Here is a 16,824-nt window from a genome sequence, read left to right on the forward strand (position 1 = left end):
GACATCAGTCACATTGCGCCTGAGGTTTTTGACAGACATGGAGCATAATCTTACCTACACGTAGAAAACAACTAAATGGACCGATCTAAGTAATAAATCAATATTTTATGGTGTGGTTGTGTAAGTCAGGCTGTATCTAGGATATAGCCCAAGGTGCAACCTGACTGATGCCGTGCAGATGGGTCTCATTTGTTCTGTAGAAATTAGAGTTCCTGGAGCTTTCAGTTTCAGTATCACCTCAGACCATCACACACCAACATTTCCCAGTAGAGACAGGCAGGACTCAGCCATGAATCAGACGGACTCAAGTTGCATCTTGACAAATAAGCTGTGAGTCTGTCTGATGAACTGAACTGTTCATGTCAGGCTACAGGGCATCAGTACACATGTACCTCCTCGTAGACACACACTCACACACACACACGCACACACACTCACACACACTCATTACACTGCTTTAGCTGTCTGTTGCATTCTTTCTGATCCTGTGGTTGATTGCATGGTTTGTTTTTATGGATTGAGGATTTTTGTATGTTCTGGTAATTTAAGATGAGATTTGTTCTTCAATGGTTTCAATCTCAACTCACAGTTTTGTTTTATTGTACAAAAAAAAAATAAAGAAAAAGAGAACGAACACCAGATTTTTACCTCTGGGATGATTGTTGTTCTGAGCAGACGTTGCAGATCCGTTTAATATGAGTTCTCTTGTGCTGTTTGTTCTCAGAAACCACGTCGTGTCTCATGTGTTCTTTGCATTGCCTCCTCCCCCTCTGCTCTGCTGCAGGAGACGTTCACAGCTCGGCCTGCCTGAGATCATGGTCTGGACCAGGACGACCGCTAGATGTTCTGAGTGATGGGCTCTGACATACGTCTCCACTATCTGCTCCTCACAAAGACCAGACAAGGTGTTGACTGTGCGAGTTGGAGGATCGCGTCAGGAATTTTTCCTGGAATTGAAGACTTCCTGCTGTGACTAAACCATTCAGTACCAGACTGGATTGTATTTTTCCTCCGTTCTGTGTCTGTGGGAGTTTGGACCTTGGGGCTGGTCTGACAACATCGTTTATTAGAAGTCATTCATTGCAACCCAGAAGAACCCAGACCACACTAGTCCCGTCCCTCTCCAGACTGCTTTTCTTCCTTCATCCCAGGTTTACAGGAATATTTTTGACTTTGCTGTTTGGATTCTATCACATTTTCCAAACCACTGACGGACTCCCTGGTCTGTGAGCTCAACGACTGCACCTTGAAGCCCTGCAGCACCGTGTGAAGCTTCTGGCACGTGTTTGTCGTCCATCAGCAGTCATGGAGTCCGTAGCAGCAGCGAGGATGGCCATGGTGACGGACTCCCCGAACCCTTCGCTGAGGTCGAGGACGACTGCCACCACGGACGGCGACTCCTTCGTCAGCACCGCCAGCCTTCCCTGCAGCCACTTCCTCTCTGCCAACTTCATCGGTGTTGGTGAGTGTTTGCCTTCGTGACCTGCGAGTGCCTCGTTTGTCGTGATAAGACCTCGTTTGATGAATTCATCCAGACAGTGTGCCAGGAGTCTGCCTGTGTGTGAATGTGTGAAGCCTCGTGTTGTGCTGAGCAGCTCGTGGCCTCTGCGGCCTTGTGGGACATCGTGCTGTTTGGTGTTGTGCTGAGAACAGTGAGCAGCTTTGCCTTTCCTTATGTCAGTAAGCTGAGGATGCTTGGAGGCTTGATTATCTGAACAACTGGCATCAAATAGACTCAAATGTATGAAGGGAAGCCACAATGTGACGGTGGTGTGTGGAGCTGTTGGACAGGTTGTGAGCTGCAGGTTACCAGGTACAGGTGTTCTGACTGTGTGGACACGTTAGTGATCGGATCGGATTGGATGATTTTCTGCCTCCAGCAAACAAACGAGTCTTCTGGTGATTCCAACATTCTTATGATCTTGAGGAAAGCATGAAGCTGGTGCAGAACTGATCTGATCGTAGGTGAGAGGAGAGCATGAGAGGCTGCCGCTGGCGTCCAATCAGAGTCAGGAAGGATGTCTGTTAGTGTCAGACACCGAAAACTACAAACTACACTCCAGAGTTACTGAGCATTCAGATCAACTCCTGAAACTGAGTTTGAAACGTGAATCTAAACTACAGGTCAGGGTCTGGATTCTTTGTGGATGGTGTCGGACACCAGCGGCGTGAAGCAAAGCTGCTGTTTGTACAAACGTAGTTCAGGTGATGATGACAGAGGATGAAGAGTGCTGCACAGATGTTCTCTGTATGTCTTTATCTGCACATGTCCTATTAATGAGCTGCTGTATGACCCGATGTCCTGAACCGTTAACTACATCATCATCAGCCTTATCAACCTGGAGCTGTGACATGTCCATACGATCAGCTGTGAAAGTCTGACGCCCACATTATTGTTTTTAATGGAAATGTGTTTTGTAATCATGTTCACTCATCATCTCTCCTAACTTGAACGGTGTCGTAGCTGCATAGGAACGTTTTAAGAACATTGAACTTGTTCTATAAATATCCGGTCATGCTTCAGCTGCTTGGTTGCTGTCTTTTCAGAGGAGGGGATATAAACCCATGTGGTGGACGTCCTTTTGAGGAGTCCAGGAGCGTTGCCCCATCATGAGCTGTAGCTCTGCTGAAGCCTCCCAGCAGCGACCAGCCACAGTCCTCTTTTCCTGAGGATGTTCTGACTGAATGCAGCTGGTTGTAAACTGCAGCGAGTCCTCCGGTGTCATGTGGACGCTCCCAGCAGGCCTTAGATTCTCTGCTCCTTACAAGTCCTGACTGAGAACCACAGTTCAGTGGTTGTTCACACGATGAGCATTTAATCCTTCTCCTGTCACACAGCGGGACAACGTCGTTCATATGACCCATGTCATGTGCTTCTCCACTAGAGTTTGGTCAGCAAGCTGTCAACAGGAATGTGGTCGTATTATGAGAATAAACTGTCCAGAACATCCTCTGCATCAGTGGAGGCGTCTTTGTCTGGTTGTTTCTGGTCCAGGCTGTAGTTTGGTTACAGAGAGTGAAGGCTGCTGCAGTTTAATTTATTTTAATACCTGTATTCAGATGTGGACAAGGTGACCAAGGAGGACTAGATGTTGTTCACAGTTTGAGGCCAGTGGGCTGCTTTGGCCGCTGTCCGTATGGCACTGACCTGTTGGTGGACCTGAGTGGAGCTGAAGTCCAGCCACTGTGCCTCATAGTTCCTGCTCTGGGCTTTTTAATCTTCTGGTTCTTGCTGCACTGGCGGCCTTCCAGGACTTCTGATAGCTGGTTGTCTTTTCGTGTCAGCGCCATGAAAGCGCTCCATGTCTCTGCAGTGAAACCTTTTTATCAGGTGTCCTTCTGACTCCACCAGCGTTCTACATTCCCATATTAAAACATTAACTATCATCCATGAGTTTTCCTGATGTAACCTACTGACAGACACCATGGACGCTGCTGAGGGAGCCATCCTCTCACACGCTGACGTTAGAAGCTGCTCTTCATGCCGCAGAGCAGAATGCAGCCTAAATAATGAAATAATAGCAAAGGTCAAGGAGGAAGCAGCAGCATCCCTGTTGCTGAACAGACGGGTTTCCTTGCTGCTGGAGTGACTCGGCTTTGTTTGTCTGCATGGTTGAAAAGGACACCGGTGTCACTCAGCGGCGTTCAGAGAGCCTGGTGTGTGTGTCGGTGGTGTGTGTGTCGGTGGTGTGTGTGTCGGTGGTGTGTGTGTCGGTGGTGTGTGTGTCGGTGGTGTGTGTGTCGGTGGTGTGTGTCCTGCTGAACGAAGGCCTGCAGAGTCCAACCGCCTAAACGTCTGCCTGCTATTTGTTGCTGCCCTCACAGTGGCAGCTCAGCGGCCCAGAATGCAGTGCAGCCACAGTCAGTGATGGCTTTGGAGTCCTCTGGGCCATATCTACTGTACGCTCCAACGTCTACACACTGTTGGATCATTTTAAGACAAATGCTCATCTATGATGGACAGCAGCAAATTCACACCATTTCTCTGGAGAAGTATGTGTGTTCATGTATGCAAGGCCAGCTGCCTCGACAGCCCGACACAGGAGACTGATAAAGACAACTCCTTATCTCTCTGTACATCTCCAGAGGTTCACATGTACACCTCATGAAGTGTGTCCCCGTTAGCTGCTGGCCTGTTGTGACTTCGCGTCCAGGTTTAGCTGTTGAGCAAAGAAAAGCATCTGCAGAGGCCTCCACATGACTCTACATGATGCTCTGGGCTTTTATCATCAGGACTGTTTTTACTTTGACCTTAAAGAGTCGATGCAGTGTGTCACACATCTATGAGAATATTTTGTTGGCTCTATCTTTTCACGGGACAACATAGAAGAAAGGAGACTTTGCTCCAATGTGAAGCAGTCGGTATATCAGAGTAGATCCACTGTCCCCTCAGAGTAACTCAGTACAGCCGGGAATGTCTCAGCCGCTGGCAACACAAGTGAAAATGTCCATATTGGGCCCAGTCAGCCATTTTCCCTCCCTGTGTCATGTGACTCGTCAGTGTCACCAGGTCTCAGGTGTGACAGGTGGGTTAGATTTTGTGTTGTTGCTCTCCTACTGGTCACTGGAAGTTAAACATGGAGGCTCATTGCAAAGATCTCTGAGGATCTGACAAAAAACAATTGCTGCTCTTTTTTTGTTCACTTTTGTGACATACTGTACATCCATGCAAAGTTGAACTTCTCATTTCTATCAGTGTGGTGTTATCTTTCACAACATCGCCCCACAACTCGCCCTCTTCTGGTCCAAGGACAGTGACAGCAGGTCCTGGTCCAGATCAGTAGGCTGTTCAGTGACCCGAGGCTGCTCTCTGATTGATTGCTTTCCGATTTTCTGCATCCTGCACATTCTTGCTTTGTTGTACAACTGTTCACGGTCTCTCTCATCCACACCCTCTGCTGACTCAGTCTGTGTGAGTCTGGCTCTGCTCAGCAGCTCGTTATCTGACCAGGAGAGGCCAGTCCAGCTAGGAGTCCAGCTTCTGGCTGGAGCAGCACCCAAAAGAAAGAAAGTTCTGTTACTCAAACTACTGTTATCTACGGTTTGTTGATAATACATCAAACTCTGATTCACTGAGTGGTCACACAGTTTGGATTTAACCCTGTTTAACAGCACACTGCCTGTATAGAATAGATAGAATAGAATATATTATATATATATATACATACAGTTTTTAGGATTCTGCTCATTTGTCTGAAATAAGGACAACAGAAATGAAAAAGGGAATAAGTTGAGACACTGGCCCGATATGAGAGAAGCTGGAGGCGCATCATTTATGGCTTTAGTAGTTTTTTTCTAATGTTATAGTTAAATATGTGTAAACAAGCAGAAGATCAGGCTTTCTGTGAATTTGTGATAGTTATGCTTCGTATTAGTAACACTCTATGTCAAACAATATGCTGCTTATATATATATATGAACAGCGAGCGTCCATGACGGTCCAACACCAGCAGCTGGGCTCCGTGTGCGGCCGGGTTGTCCTCACATGTGGGTCAGGCAGGAGCTGGACCGTATCACCATGTCTTAGTTCTGCACAGGCTTTGGTTGAACATGATGTCACCAGGACGGCAGTGCCTGATTCATCTGGCCTCACCTTTGTACAGGAGGAGGAACTTTGTAGAGTCCATACTGTGACGGCAGAAAGACTGTCAGTTATATGAACACACTCAGCTCGTGACGGCACATTAACTGAAACAGCATTTAGTCCAACCGAGAAGCCTGCAGCATCTCAGCCTCTGTTTGTAGCTGCTTGCCTCACATGACACGAGGATACAGGATGTGTTCAGGCTCATGCTTTGCCAGCTACTTTGACCTGCTAATCCCCTGTCCTTCACATATGAGGATTTTAGCATTATAGCATTATAGTGCTAACTACAAATCAGCAGAAATGCTGTGATACCTGCTGCTGTACAGATGTTCCTCATCAGAAGCCCCAAACTACACTCACAGAAACAGAAAACAAGATTTAACATGTAGGCATGTTTGCAGCTGAATAAATCATGTTCATCCTTTTCTACACATCACGTCATGTCCCCATTGTCTTCCGTCATGCGCACCAGGACAGGACAAAACCTCCGAGCTGGAATTCCATTCTGGTCCGACACAGAGGATCTGCTCAGAAACATGTCGCAACCAGCAAGCACCAGGAAACCAGTGTGTGTGTGTGAATAATGGATGGGAGGGGAAGGCTGCAGGTGTCTGAGGTGTGTTGGAAAACAGCTGGCAGGTTCACCGAACATCCCAAATCGCCCAAATCAGCCTCAGCTGTACGCTGATGCTGCATTCACATGTAATTAAAATCCATCTTCCAAGTCCCAGTGTGGAGGGCCTGCTGTCAGTCAAAGCTCTGAGTGTGTGTGTGTGTGTGTGTGTGTGTGTGTGTGTGTGTGTGTGTGTGTGTGTGTGTGTGTGTGTGTGTGTGTGTGTGTGTGTGTGTGAGAAGGCAGTTCTAATCATTACTACTCGCTGTGGCCTAACGCACATTCGGAGCACTTGCTGCTATTGTTGCTAACAATGCTAACAATGCTAGCATGATGGCAGGTACCGGGTATCACGAGCTATATTTACTAAACTCTCTGAAATCTACTCGTCATCATCAGCACATCAGTCAACAACATCCATCTTGGAGCAACACAGACGTGTGTTATCTCGTCTGGACGAAGGCTGGGAGTGTTGACGACTTACAGGTTTTGTAGAAACAGCAAACTGAAGAGGTGTGAACAAAGCTTTGCTTATAAAGACCATGTCTATCCTGCGTTCTTGAGTTTCCAGTGAATGCTGTAACTCTGAATTTCCTTTGATGGAATCACTGAAACGAGTCCGGCTTGGTCACGAAAACATAATCGAGCATTTTGGTTCTTTCTTCAGTTTATTAAGTCCTCTGGAAAGTTTTTATACAACAACTTGAATGATCAGTGTGTGTGAATCACATCCTGACTTCCTGTGAGCGGTACGATCGACTGACTCCTGAGACGGTTTCTAAAGGATCCATGTGATGCACTCGTTGGCCTCAGCCACCAGCACCACTCTGGAGACGTCTGAGGAGATGAGCACAGATCTGGACTTCAACAAGTCAGAAGAGTCAGCAGCTCCTCCTGTGACAGGATGAAGTGTGTGAACACTGCAGGTGAAGCTGGATGCATTAGTTGTGCTTCCACACACACACTCAGACCTTTAGGGCTTGACTTGAAATGACCATTAATGAATGCAGTAGTTTTTGATATGGCCTCATAGGCCTTTAAGAACTAAAATAGAGGAAGAGACCCCTTCATCCTGTCCATTTCAGTGAATCAGTAGAGTGTGCAGTGTCTTCTCTCTGTAGCCATGCACGGCCAGAAGGGGGCAGTGCTGCTCCCTTCTTTATACACCCAGATTATCAGCCACACTCTGCTTTATTCATAACGCTCAACAATAATTACCCACAGACACACCAAACCTTAATGAGGTCATTATTTTTGCTTCAGACGACGTGTGATGAAAACCTGCTGAGTGATGCGTCCATCCATCTCCCTCCTCCCTCTGTGAGGAGGTCCAGGGTTAATCAGCTCATTTCCTCACTGCTTGACCTGCGCTGTCCTGCTTCTGGAAACCGCTGCATTTCTAGTAATGGAGGAGAATGGAATAGAAAAGAACATGATCTGGACTGATGACAATGGAAAGAAGAGGACAAAGTGTGGTAGTGGATGGCTTTTGATTTAGATGTGAAGCAGGCAGACCCTCCTCCAGCTGCTCGTCCATCTCCACTCTGGTCTGAGCTCCTCCCATCAGATGGCCATGTCAGCGTTAATCTGAATCTTTAGTTTGGATTCAAACACTTCATCAGTCTCACAGGTAAAAGTCCTCCATACATGCTGCACGCTGCCAGCTCAGTGTGGAAGTTCTGCCCAGTGAGACCCAGCAGATCCAGCTTATGGCAGCTTTAAGGCTGAAATACCTGAATGAGGCCAGTGCGGCAGGACAGGGAGGACATTAGAGGAGAGCTGTTCAACCTGGGTCAGCTTTTGATGCGATGCAGTGACAGCATCTTCCAGAGCGTCGTGTTGAGCAGATCAGATGCAACACGGCGCTGCATGTCTATTACATCAAATGTTGATCAGAAATGTTAGAAGCACGTCAGTAGCACCACTGTGTAGTGACTCAGTGTTATAAAGGTGCTGTTAGATTTTTATAAGTAGAAGTAAATGGTTCATTTTTACAGATATATACATGTTTGGACGTTCTGCCTTCATGGAGATGGAGGACTACAAGGTCAGGGAGCTGCAGCTCAGGTTTTACTCTGGATTTTCTGTTTTAGGGCCTTTAAGCCACAAGATGAAAAATTACTGAACACTTTGCTGTCTAACATGTATTTTAGGATAAATGTCCATGAATCTTTTACACAGTGAGTGCTCTGTACAGACTGATATCTATCAGTGGTTATGAACAGAGCTGTGTTTGTGCCCTTTAACGGTGCAGATCTTTCTCCTGATGCCGCCTCTTTCTGCACACATGCTTGAAATGAAGTTGTTGCCATGCGTACATGCACTTAACCCCAAAGGATGTCTCTCTTTACATTCGCTCTCATTACCTATCCGAAGCAATTAGCACCAATTGCCCCTCTGGCTTGTTCAGGCGCTGCTGCTGCCATTTACCAACTGCCACACGCTAGGCTAATGAATAATATAGCACACTGTGATGGCAAAATATCCTTATGTTCATAGCGTGGAGCGAATGATGGAAGGTGTGAGCTGATACTGAGGCAATAGGGAGGGATAATTAAGATGATATCATGCAATATTGAAGAGCATGTGGAATGAGGCGGGGTGATGGTAGTCTAACCTACATAACCATCAGAGGCTCCAGGGAGGTGTTTGTGGAGGAGCACACTGCCCTGGGTGTGTGTACTGAATGCTGTGCACATTATGATCTGACTGGGATTAAAGCCAGTAAATGCTGTTATTTGTTAAGGTTAAAGGGGATTTAACGCCTCAAGATCTGTGCATCCATTCTGGGGAGCGTTTTTAAACCCGAGAGAAATGCTAAGGAGACGGAAATAAAGACAGAAACTGGTTTGGAGAAAGCACACACTCAGCTCCACTTGTGGTGAAAGTTTCACCAGGTTCTGGAGGACATGTAGCTCCTCCCACCAGGAGCATGTTAATGACTGCAACCAATCACACTTTCATCAGGCAGTTTTACAGACGCTGTGAATGTGCAACAAATACGAGGTTCTGGTCCACACCTTGCACCACTCGGACCCTGAGGAGCCTCTTGAATACTGCAGCAGCCTCCATCAGGATATGGGCGATGCTTCCTCCGACTCTGCAGACTCCTTCACAGAAGATGTGCTGGTCAGGTTTAGGAGCTCAGAATGCTCCTTCTACCACCCAACAACACCCCCAGTCTGGGTCAGCAGTTCTCCTCCCAGGCAGAACACAGCCTGGTGCTAGTCCTGCTCTCCTATCCTCAGCCAGAACTTCACTGAGGCCAACCCAAAGCCGTACTTCATAGCTTCTCTGGACTCTTCCCACCCAAGTTTATTCTTCCATGACCGCCACAGTTGCAGTCATTCATGCCCGCCTCACCTGAAAGGCCTCCTTCATCACCTTGAAGGCTTCCTTCACTGCCAACAGAATCCTATGGTGCTGCCTCGATGAGCAGCGATGATCTTCTGACCACAGCATCCATCCATCATCTCTACACCTTCATCCTCACCAGGGTCATGGGGAGCGGAGCCTATCCCAGCTGACTCAGGGTGAAGGCAGGTTCACCTGGACAGGTAACCAGTCTATCACAGGGCTACACTTAGAGACAGACAACCAAGCACACTCACATTCACACCTACGGACAATTTACAATCACCAATTAACCTCAACATGTTTCTGGACTGTGGGAGGAAGCCGGAGAACCCAGAGAGAACCCACGCTGCACGGGGAGAACATGGAGACTCCACGCAGGAAGATCCCGGGTGTCCTCACCGGGACGCCAACCAGCGACCTTCTAGCTGTGAGGCCACGGTGCTAACCACTGAACCACCCTAACAGCCACCTCATCTAATGAATCATCAGTCTGAATGAAAGTGTATCGCAGCCATTTCTCCAACTAATGGACTCCACAGCGCTGGACTGATTCTTTCTGTTTGTGTCCTCATCATCCTCCACTGGTAGAAGCAGGAACAGCTTCACACTCTGCTGTTATGGGATGTGCACTGTACCTGCCACCCGGTCCCTGATTGTCATTAAAACTGTAAGAGCCTTTTTTACAACGTTAAACTGAGTGCTGACTTATAATAATGGGTCGCCTAGCATTACCGTCAAATGGAAGAGGCAGGACAGTGGGTTGCTGAACACACACACACACACACACACACACACACACACACACACAAAGCATAGCCCAAATGCAAAATGCTACAGGACATAAATCTTTACTTACAAAAAAGGCTCAGTTGGTGCATCACAAGTCCCCTAGCAACCTCTGCTCACACAAACCGGGCCAACACACACTTTAATGACAGAACAATGAATGCAGCAGCTCGAGCTGTGTCTGACGTGCACACGTTGTGGTGATGGATGGACCAGCTGAACACAGCGTCCACGGCCCAGCCTGGCTTTAAATACTGACAATAGTCCACACGTGCAAGGGAATGATCAGTAAATACTGTTTTCTCAACATCCAGCATTCTTAGGACTCGTCCTCATCACATTAAAACTGAACATTAAAGGTTAATCCAGTCAGCTTGTGTCCAATCAGTCTAACTGGGTCCAGATTCCTGATGAGTTCCTTGCATTGGGGACATATTAACACACACTTGTTGTTCAGACACATGCAGAGCACCACTGGTGTTGGTTTGATGTCATCTTTCTACCACTCTGCTGAATTCAGTGTTTGCTCTGTTCTAAGCTTTCTTCTGGTTTCCATCACTGACTGCATGTGGACCTGGACAAGCCCTCCATCCACCCAGAGGTTTCCTGAATGCTGGCTTTGAAGCTCAGTGTGGTGGCTCTGGTTGTAGCTTCCCGACTCCTTCCAACCTATGGCTAATCCAAAAGCGAGCGTGCTAACATGTCCATGGACTGTCTACTACAGCAGCTAGCTGCCCCTCAAAGCAGCCATGGCCCGAACTTTGCACAACATGAAGCCTTAATCCAGTTCAAAGGAGTGAGTTGAATAAAAATTCAGTCATGTACGGTCATCACGAATCCTGAAATTAGTTACGGAGACCAAAACCATGAGCTTTATACCGGCCTGTAAACGTGTATTCTAACATGGAGGTCTGAGGGGTTGACCTGCTTTTGGAGCCAGCCTCAAGTGGACGTTTAGGGAACTGCAGCTTCCATGTTTGGTTTGTTTTTAAGGCCTGTAATGACTGCTTGGTAAGGACTTAATTCTCTAATTAGGAGTCTAGATGATGTATTTGAAAGTGTCCCAGTTCAACCTCAAACAGTGAAAGAACGTAGAGCAGATAGATGAAGACTGTCTTTGTGATGGGACTATAAAGGTGTTGGCTGTAGCTTGTGGAGCTGATGATGCTGCTGTCACTCCAGCACAGTTGAAGCTTCGCTGGATATTCAAGTCACATGCTTTATGCATGACACGATTTCTTCCCTCCATTTTTACATCGATTCAAGCATAAAAAATTGATGGATAGAAAATAAATTGTGCTCACCAACCAGCGTCCGTCAGTGTGACTGAGATTAGCTGACAAAGTGATGAGTGACCACCGTGTGTGACCAGACGGTTTCTCAAAGCCGTTTGCAAAACAATCTCTACAGACGTGTTCGACAACATGACAACATGTCATCGGTACAATTTTTCTACTTTAAGCCCTTTTTGAGTTTTTTAAATTTGAGGAAATCTGACAGCAGCCGTCCGTTCTGTCAGCCAGCAGCAGCTCCACAGCTCTGAGGACAACAAGCTCTGCTCTATGGATCCAAGACACCTGGGAAAAGTTAGAAATATAAGTTCAGTGTCCCCATCACCAAGGCAGAGTGAGATCTGAACAACCAGAGAGATTTAGTTGTATTTTAGAGAGTAGATAACGGTTCATAACAATGAGTCAGTGACGTTCAAAGTCCTGAACATGCTCTGAACATTCTCAGTCCAGGTTTGATCACATTTATGAAGCACAACAACGTTACGTCCATTAGAGTCGAGGCCTCTTCACTGGATGTGCAACACTCGGTAATTTTCCCAAAATGGCAGCGCTGCATTTTGATAGATGGTACAGTTTAGAACAGAACCTAAAGGCCTGAACCAAATCCCCACCTCTCCTTAACAAAAGGTTGTTGTTGGTACTAGAGGTCCACGGGTCGCCTCGGCTCTGTCCAGTGAGTCCTGCCTCTGTTCTCTCTCCATTCATCCTGAATGCCTCGTTTCAGACACGCTGCTGGGCTGTCTGTACATTTAATATATTATACAACACAGAGAGTGAAACTACATCATTGCACCTATTAAATAATCATCAAACATCCTCAAGTGGTTGAAAACATCTGTGCTGAGGCGAATTTGCTGAGGAGTGGGAGGTGACGGTGTTAATGAGAACAACGGTGTCACAGAGACAGAACAGAGAAGAGACGGAGGAGGAAAGCAAGGTCAGGTGTAAGAAATGAAATGAGAACAAGACAAAGCAGAGGCAGTAGAGAAAGGAGAAGTGTGCAGTGTTGTGTGCAGGGCTGCAGGGGATGTGCAGCATCTGCAACTGGAGCAGAGAGGAGAGGTTTGTCCTCAGCTGCACCGCCCGGTGTTATCAGTGGGGCTGGAAGCCTTGGATCGGTTCCTCAGCCTCCCAGTGTGTGGATGGATGCACGCTTTGCACACAGCAGCTGCTTACATGATGCTCAGCTGCAGGGTGATATTATTTTCTGCTTCAGAAATGGAGGAGCAAGCACAGAGCACAGGGTTTCATCTGTCTTTGTGTCAGCGCAGCGTTCATATTTTCAGATGAGTCTATTGACCGTGAGCCATCGAGGCCACTGCTCAGAGGACTGACAGCCTGCACTCACTTCTGTTTTAGCCTGTGCTTCATTTGGGGAAAATACGAGCCCTTAAGCTGCCTAAGCTTCCTGTAAGAAGCCCTCAGTGACGATCTGATCCATCGGCCATCCTGGGCTGTCTCTGTAAGGGCTGTAGTCACCCAGGAGGACATAAGAAGTTCTCCTCCACACTCACAGCCATAAGATAAAAGAAACCCATACAGGCCTGTGGATTACTCAGAAGTCAAAGAGTCGGTGAGGCGTATTGTTCCACATTCAGCCACGCCCCCTATTGATTCTCTGTGTTATTGCATCTGGATCACTGTAGAACACACCCTTAACTCTTATCAGATCATTTACGCCCCTAATTGGGATGACAGTGTGTTTCTTTAACGAGCTTTCCTGTCAGTGCCTTAGAGGAGATGTGAAGCTGCATGCTCCTCAACACGACCCGTACAGCTGCACAAATGTGTCAGAAGCTCTACGAGGTTCCTCTTCCCTTTAGCCAGGCACCATCCATTGTTTTGCATCAGTCCTACTCACACATGGACTCATTTATTATCGATATTGCTCATATAATAATAATAAAAGACCATCTGATCGTTGCCCTTCACTGATGGAGCTGTGATTCCAACCTCGGCTCTACAGATTCAACATCTGTTTACTACCGGGTGAGGATTTCATCAAACACGTTTCCTCTGAAGTTAATATCTTCTGAGGACCTCATGTTGGTGAGGGTATGATGCAGGGTGGGAAAGCCTTAAAGCATCCACCAGCTGTGAAGTGATTTTTTAGAGCTCTTTTCAGAACAAACAGGGAAGGACTCGCTTGCCAGCGCTCACTGATGCTGATGACTTTTCATTTTGAACCAGCAATGTTCTAGTTCACCATCTGAAGACAGAGTAGCTCCAGATGAACGGCTAACTCAGAATGAAACACGGCCGCAGCAGTAAAAGGTGTAGATTCAGCCATAGTAGCACGACTTCATGGGTCTGGGCCTGAGACTTCACAAAAGGGTTTTTATTAGGAGCTGGACTTGTAGCAGCTCAGACAGTGTAGAGAGCGCAGCACTCACCTCTATGGACAGTGTTCACAGGAAAAGAACAACGAAATCCTTACTTGCTTTTTAGCACAAAACACAAAAAAGATTAAACTTATCACCAAAAACAAAAGAAAACAGAATGAAACCTGATGATCACTAGGAACCTATTCTGTGGTCACAAGAGACCAGAATAAGTTTGTTCAGCTCAGATGGGTCCAGCATGTTGAGATGAACCTGGCTGTGACCTCGACAGTGAACGCATCGTCCTGACACTGATGGTGGGAGTGTGATGAGTGCACAAGGTGTTGGAGAAGACATTTACTGATGGCACCATGCATGTCTCTGTGGATCTACCCAAACCCTGGCTGACATCATGGCTCCCAGTCTGCAGTTTGCAGTTCCAGAGTGATTAAAGCAGGGATCTCCAGCTCTGGTTCTGGTGAGCTGCTGTCCTGCAGGTTCTGGACGTCTCGGTACTGCAACACACCCGACCCACATTAATGGATCACTAACAGACTGGTGTAGAACTTGACAACAAGCTGCCGGAGATCCATGAATGTGAGTCAGGTGTGTTGGAAACATCTAGAACCTGCAGGACAGTATCTCACCAGGACCAGAGCTGGAGATCTCTGGATTAAAGAGTTTCTAAAGAAGGAAACAGTAAAAACGACGACATGGCCTTCTGTACCACCTGACTTGGATCCAATAGAAGCTTTGGGGTATATTAACGGTAACAGAGCAGCTTCAGCCCGTCTGAAAGCAGCTGGACCATAAATAAATAAATAAAATGTCTGAAGAATGGCAGAACATCTCTGAGGTATCCTCTGTCAGTCTGGCATCACAACAAAGGTGGACACACAGAGTTTGGTGTGTCTTTAGAAAAGATTGAACCGTACATATTATAATATTCAGGTTTCTGGTAACCCGTTGAACATGGGGGACAACACTGAGCATCAGGAACCTACAGCAGATGGAGCATCAGTCTCACTTGCACAAACCCACTCGAGCCCTTTCCACTGAAGCTCAACATGCTGACATAGCCAGTGCACGCCGCCCTTTATGTGAAACACATTAGGCTACATCTGCTCTTCCAGATAAGCTCATGCTTTATGTATGTGTTGTTGTACTGGAGCCACTGAATTATGCCCTTTGTGTGTTGTCAGTTGCAGCTCATCCAGATCAACAGGAGGCTGACGTCCTGGGTTACTGTCTAATGTGGGCATTGTAGAGACAGAGGCGAGGATGAGGAGGAAACGCTGCCTTCATGACTGAATATACTGCATGTTATCACAGTGAAGCTTTCTGTATGAATCGATCTCGTCTCTAACCAACAGAAACCATATCATACCTGGAGTCCATGCCTGATTGGGCTCCCAGGTGAAGTCAGGTGTTTTTCTTCTAGCCATGTGTAACCAGGAGCAAAGGCACAGAACATGTGTTGTCTAGAAGAACAGACCTAAACGATGAGAGTAGCTGCTGGAACGTGATCCCTTATGGAGACCGTCCTTATGGACCTGAACCACATCTCTTCACTTTGACTCTGTGAATCTCCAAAAGGTCCTGCTTTCTTCAGGCATGTAATGAAGTCTGATGTCTAAACGAGCAGAGTTCTGTTGTAATGATAAAACTCCCACTCAGGACAGCACAAAGGAAAGCAAGCGTCATTTTTATTGAACTGTGCATCAAAACACGAAACCAGCAGAATCAACCAAGCAGCCTGCTGATGGCGTCATGCCTTGTCTGGGATGTTAGCAGCTCCGAGGCTTTTATTCACATCACGCCTACTGTCAAAACACACGGATACGTCAGAACATTGGACTGGTTGCCTTTGAAGAGGTTGGTTCTTTGCCTGCAGCCAACTGCTGCATGGCACCAAGGCTTAGCAGCAGATCTTTAAAGTCCTACAAGTTGGGTATTGAATTGGAGAATGTGAATCAGATGTTCCAGCACGTCTCCAACAGCTTGTCCTCAGTTTGGGATCTCCTTTGATCACTACTGGTATGTAACCTGGAGTCATGACTGGGGATAGCCTGTATGATCTGATCTGATCTGATCTGATCTGATCTGATCTGATCTGATCGATCGTATCGTATCGTATCGTATCGTATCGATCTCATTGTATGGTATCAATCTTATCTTGTTATGTCTTTTCTTGTCTTGTCGTGTCGTATCTATCATCTCATCTCAGCTCATTTTCACAACATGTGCCATCTGTGAGTGGTCGGTGTGATTTGGCTCATCAGGTCTGTTTGTGTCTATAATCCAGCCTCAGCATGAGTCCTGGACCATAAAGATCCTGTCCCAGGCCACAGTCCACCATCTCAGCGAGTGGCCTGAACACGACATGTCACTTTTTAACATGCTTTATGTGCGATAGCAGAGTTAGCAGAAGGGCATCAAATCCATGCAGAGACGCTGATCAGAGAAGCTGTTAGACTAAAGCCAACTGAATCTGCTGCTTTATTGTTAAAATCAATCAAAATCAAGGTACATCTCTACACAGCCTTCTGTTGCCTTTTAAACAGATTAATGTTTAATTACAACTAATTATGAGGGACAGTTTATAAAATCCTTTATCCACTTCCTGTAAAATAAAACACGGTGTTGCTGTGTAAAGCTATTTCTCTGCCACCTGCTTTCATTAAATAAACATATTTGGTTCTGGCCAAGTGACACCAGACGTGGTGCTAAACTGTGGCTGGATTCTTGTGAACAGTGTGTGATGGTGACAGCTGCACAAAAACGATTCAACAGAAACACCGAGGAACCACCACGTCAGCCCGTTTGTTCAGATTCCACCCAAAGCTAATGACAAGAATCACAGGGACG

The 16,824-nt window shown here is 46.7% G+C and overlaps 1 protein-coding gene across 1 annotated transcript in view; it reads left to right on the forward strand.

The window, feature by feature from the left end:
- plch2a (phospholipase C, eta 2a) overlaps positions 1 to 16,824 on the forward strand; it is a 165,546-nt gene that overhangs the window by 1,259 nt on the left and 147,463 nt on the right. Inside the window, 1 exon segment of the mRNA XM_008288558.1 lies at positions 785 to 1,462. Within this exon segment, the coding sequence (XP_008286780.1) occupies positions 1,306 to 1,462 (157 nt within the window). The 5' untranslated portion in view covers positions 785 to 1,305.

The sequence above is a fragment of the Stegastes partitus genome, unplaced genomic scaffold, assembly GCF_000690725.1.
Source record: "Stegastes partitus isolate 25-593 unplaced genomic scaffold, Stegastes_partitus-1.0.2 Scaffold564, whole genome shotgun sequence".
Classification (NCBI taxonomy): domain Eukaryota; kingdom Metazoa; phylum Chordata; class Actinopteri; family Pomacentridae; genus Stegastes; species Stegastes partitus.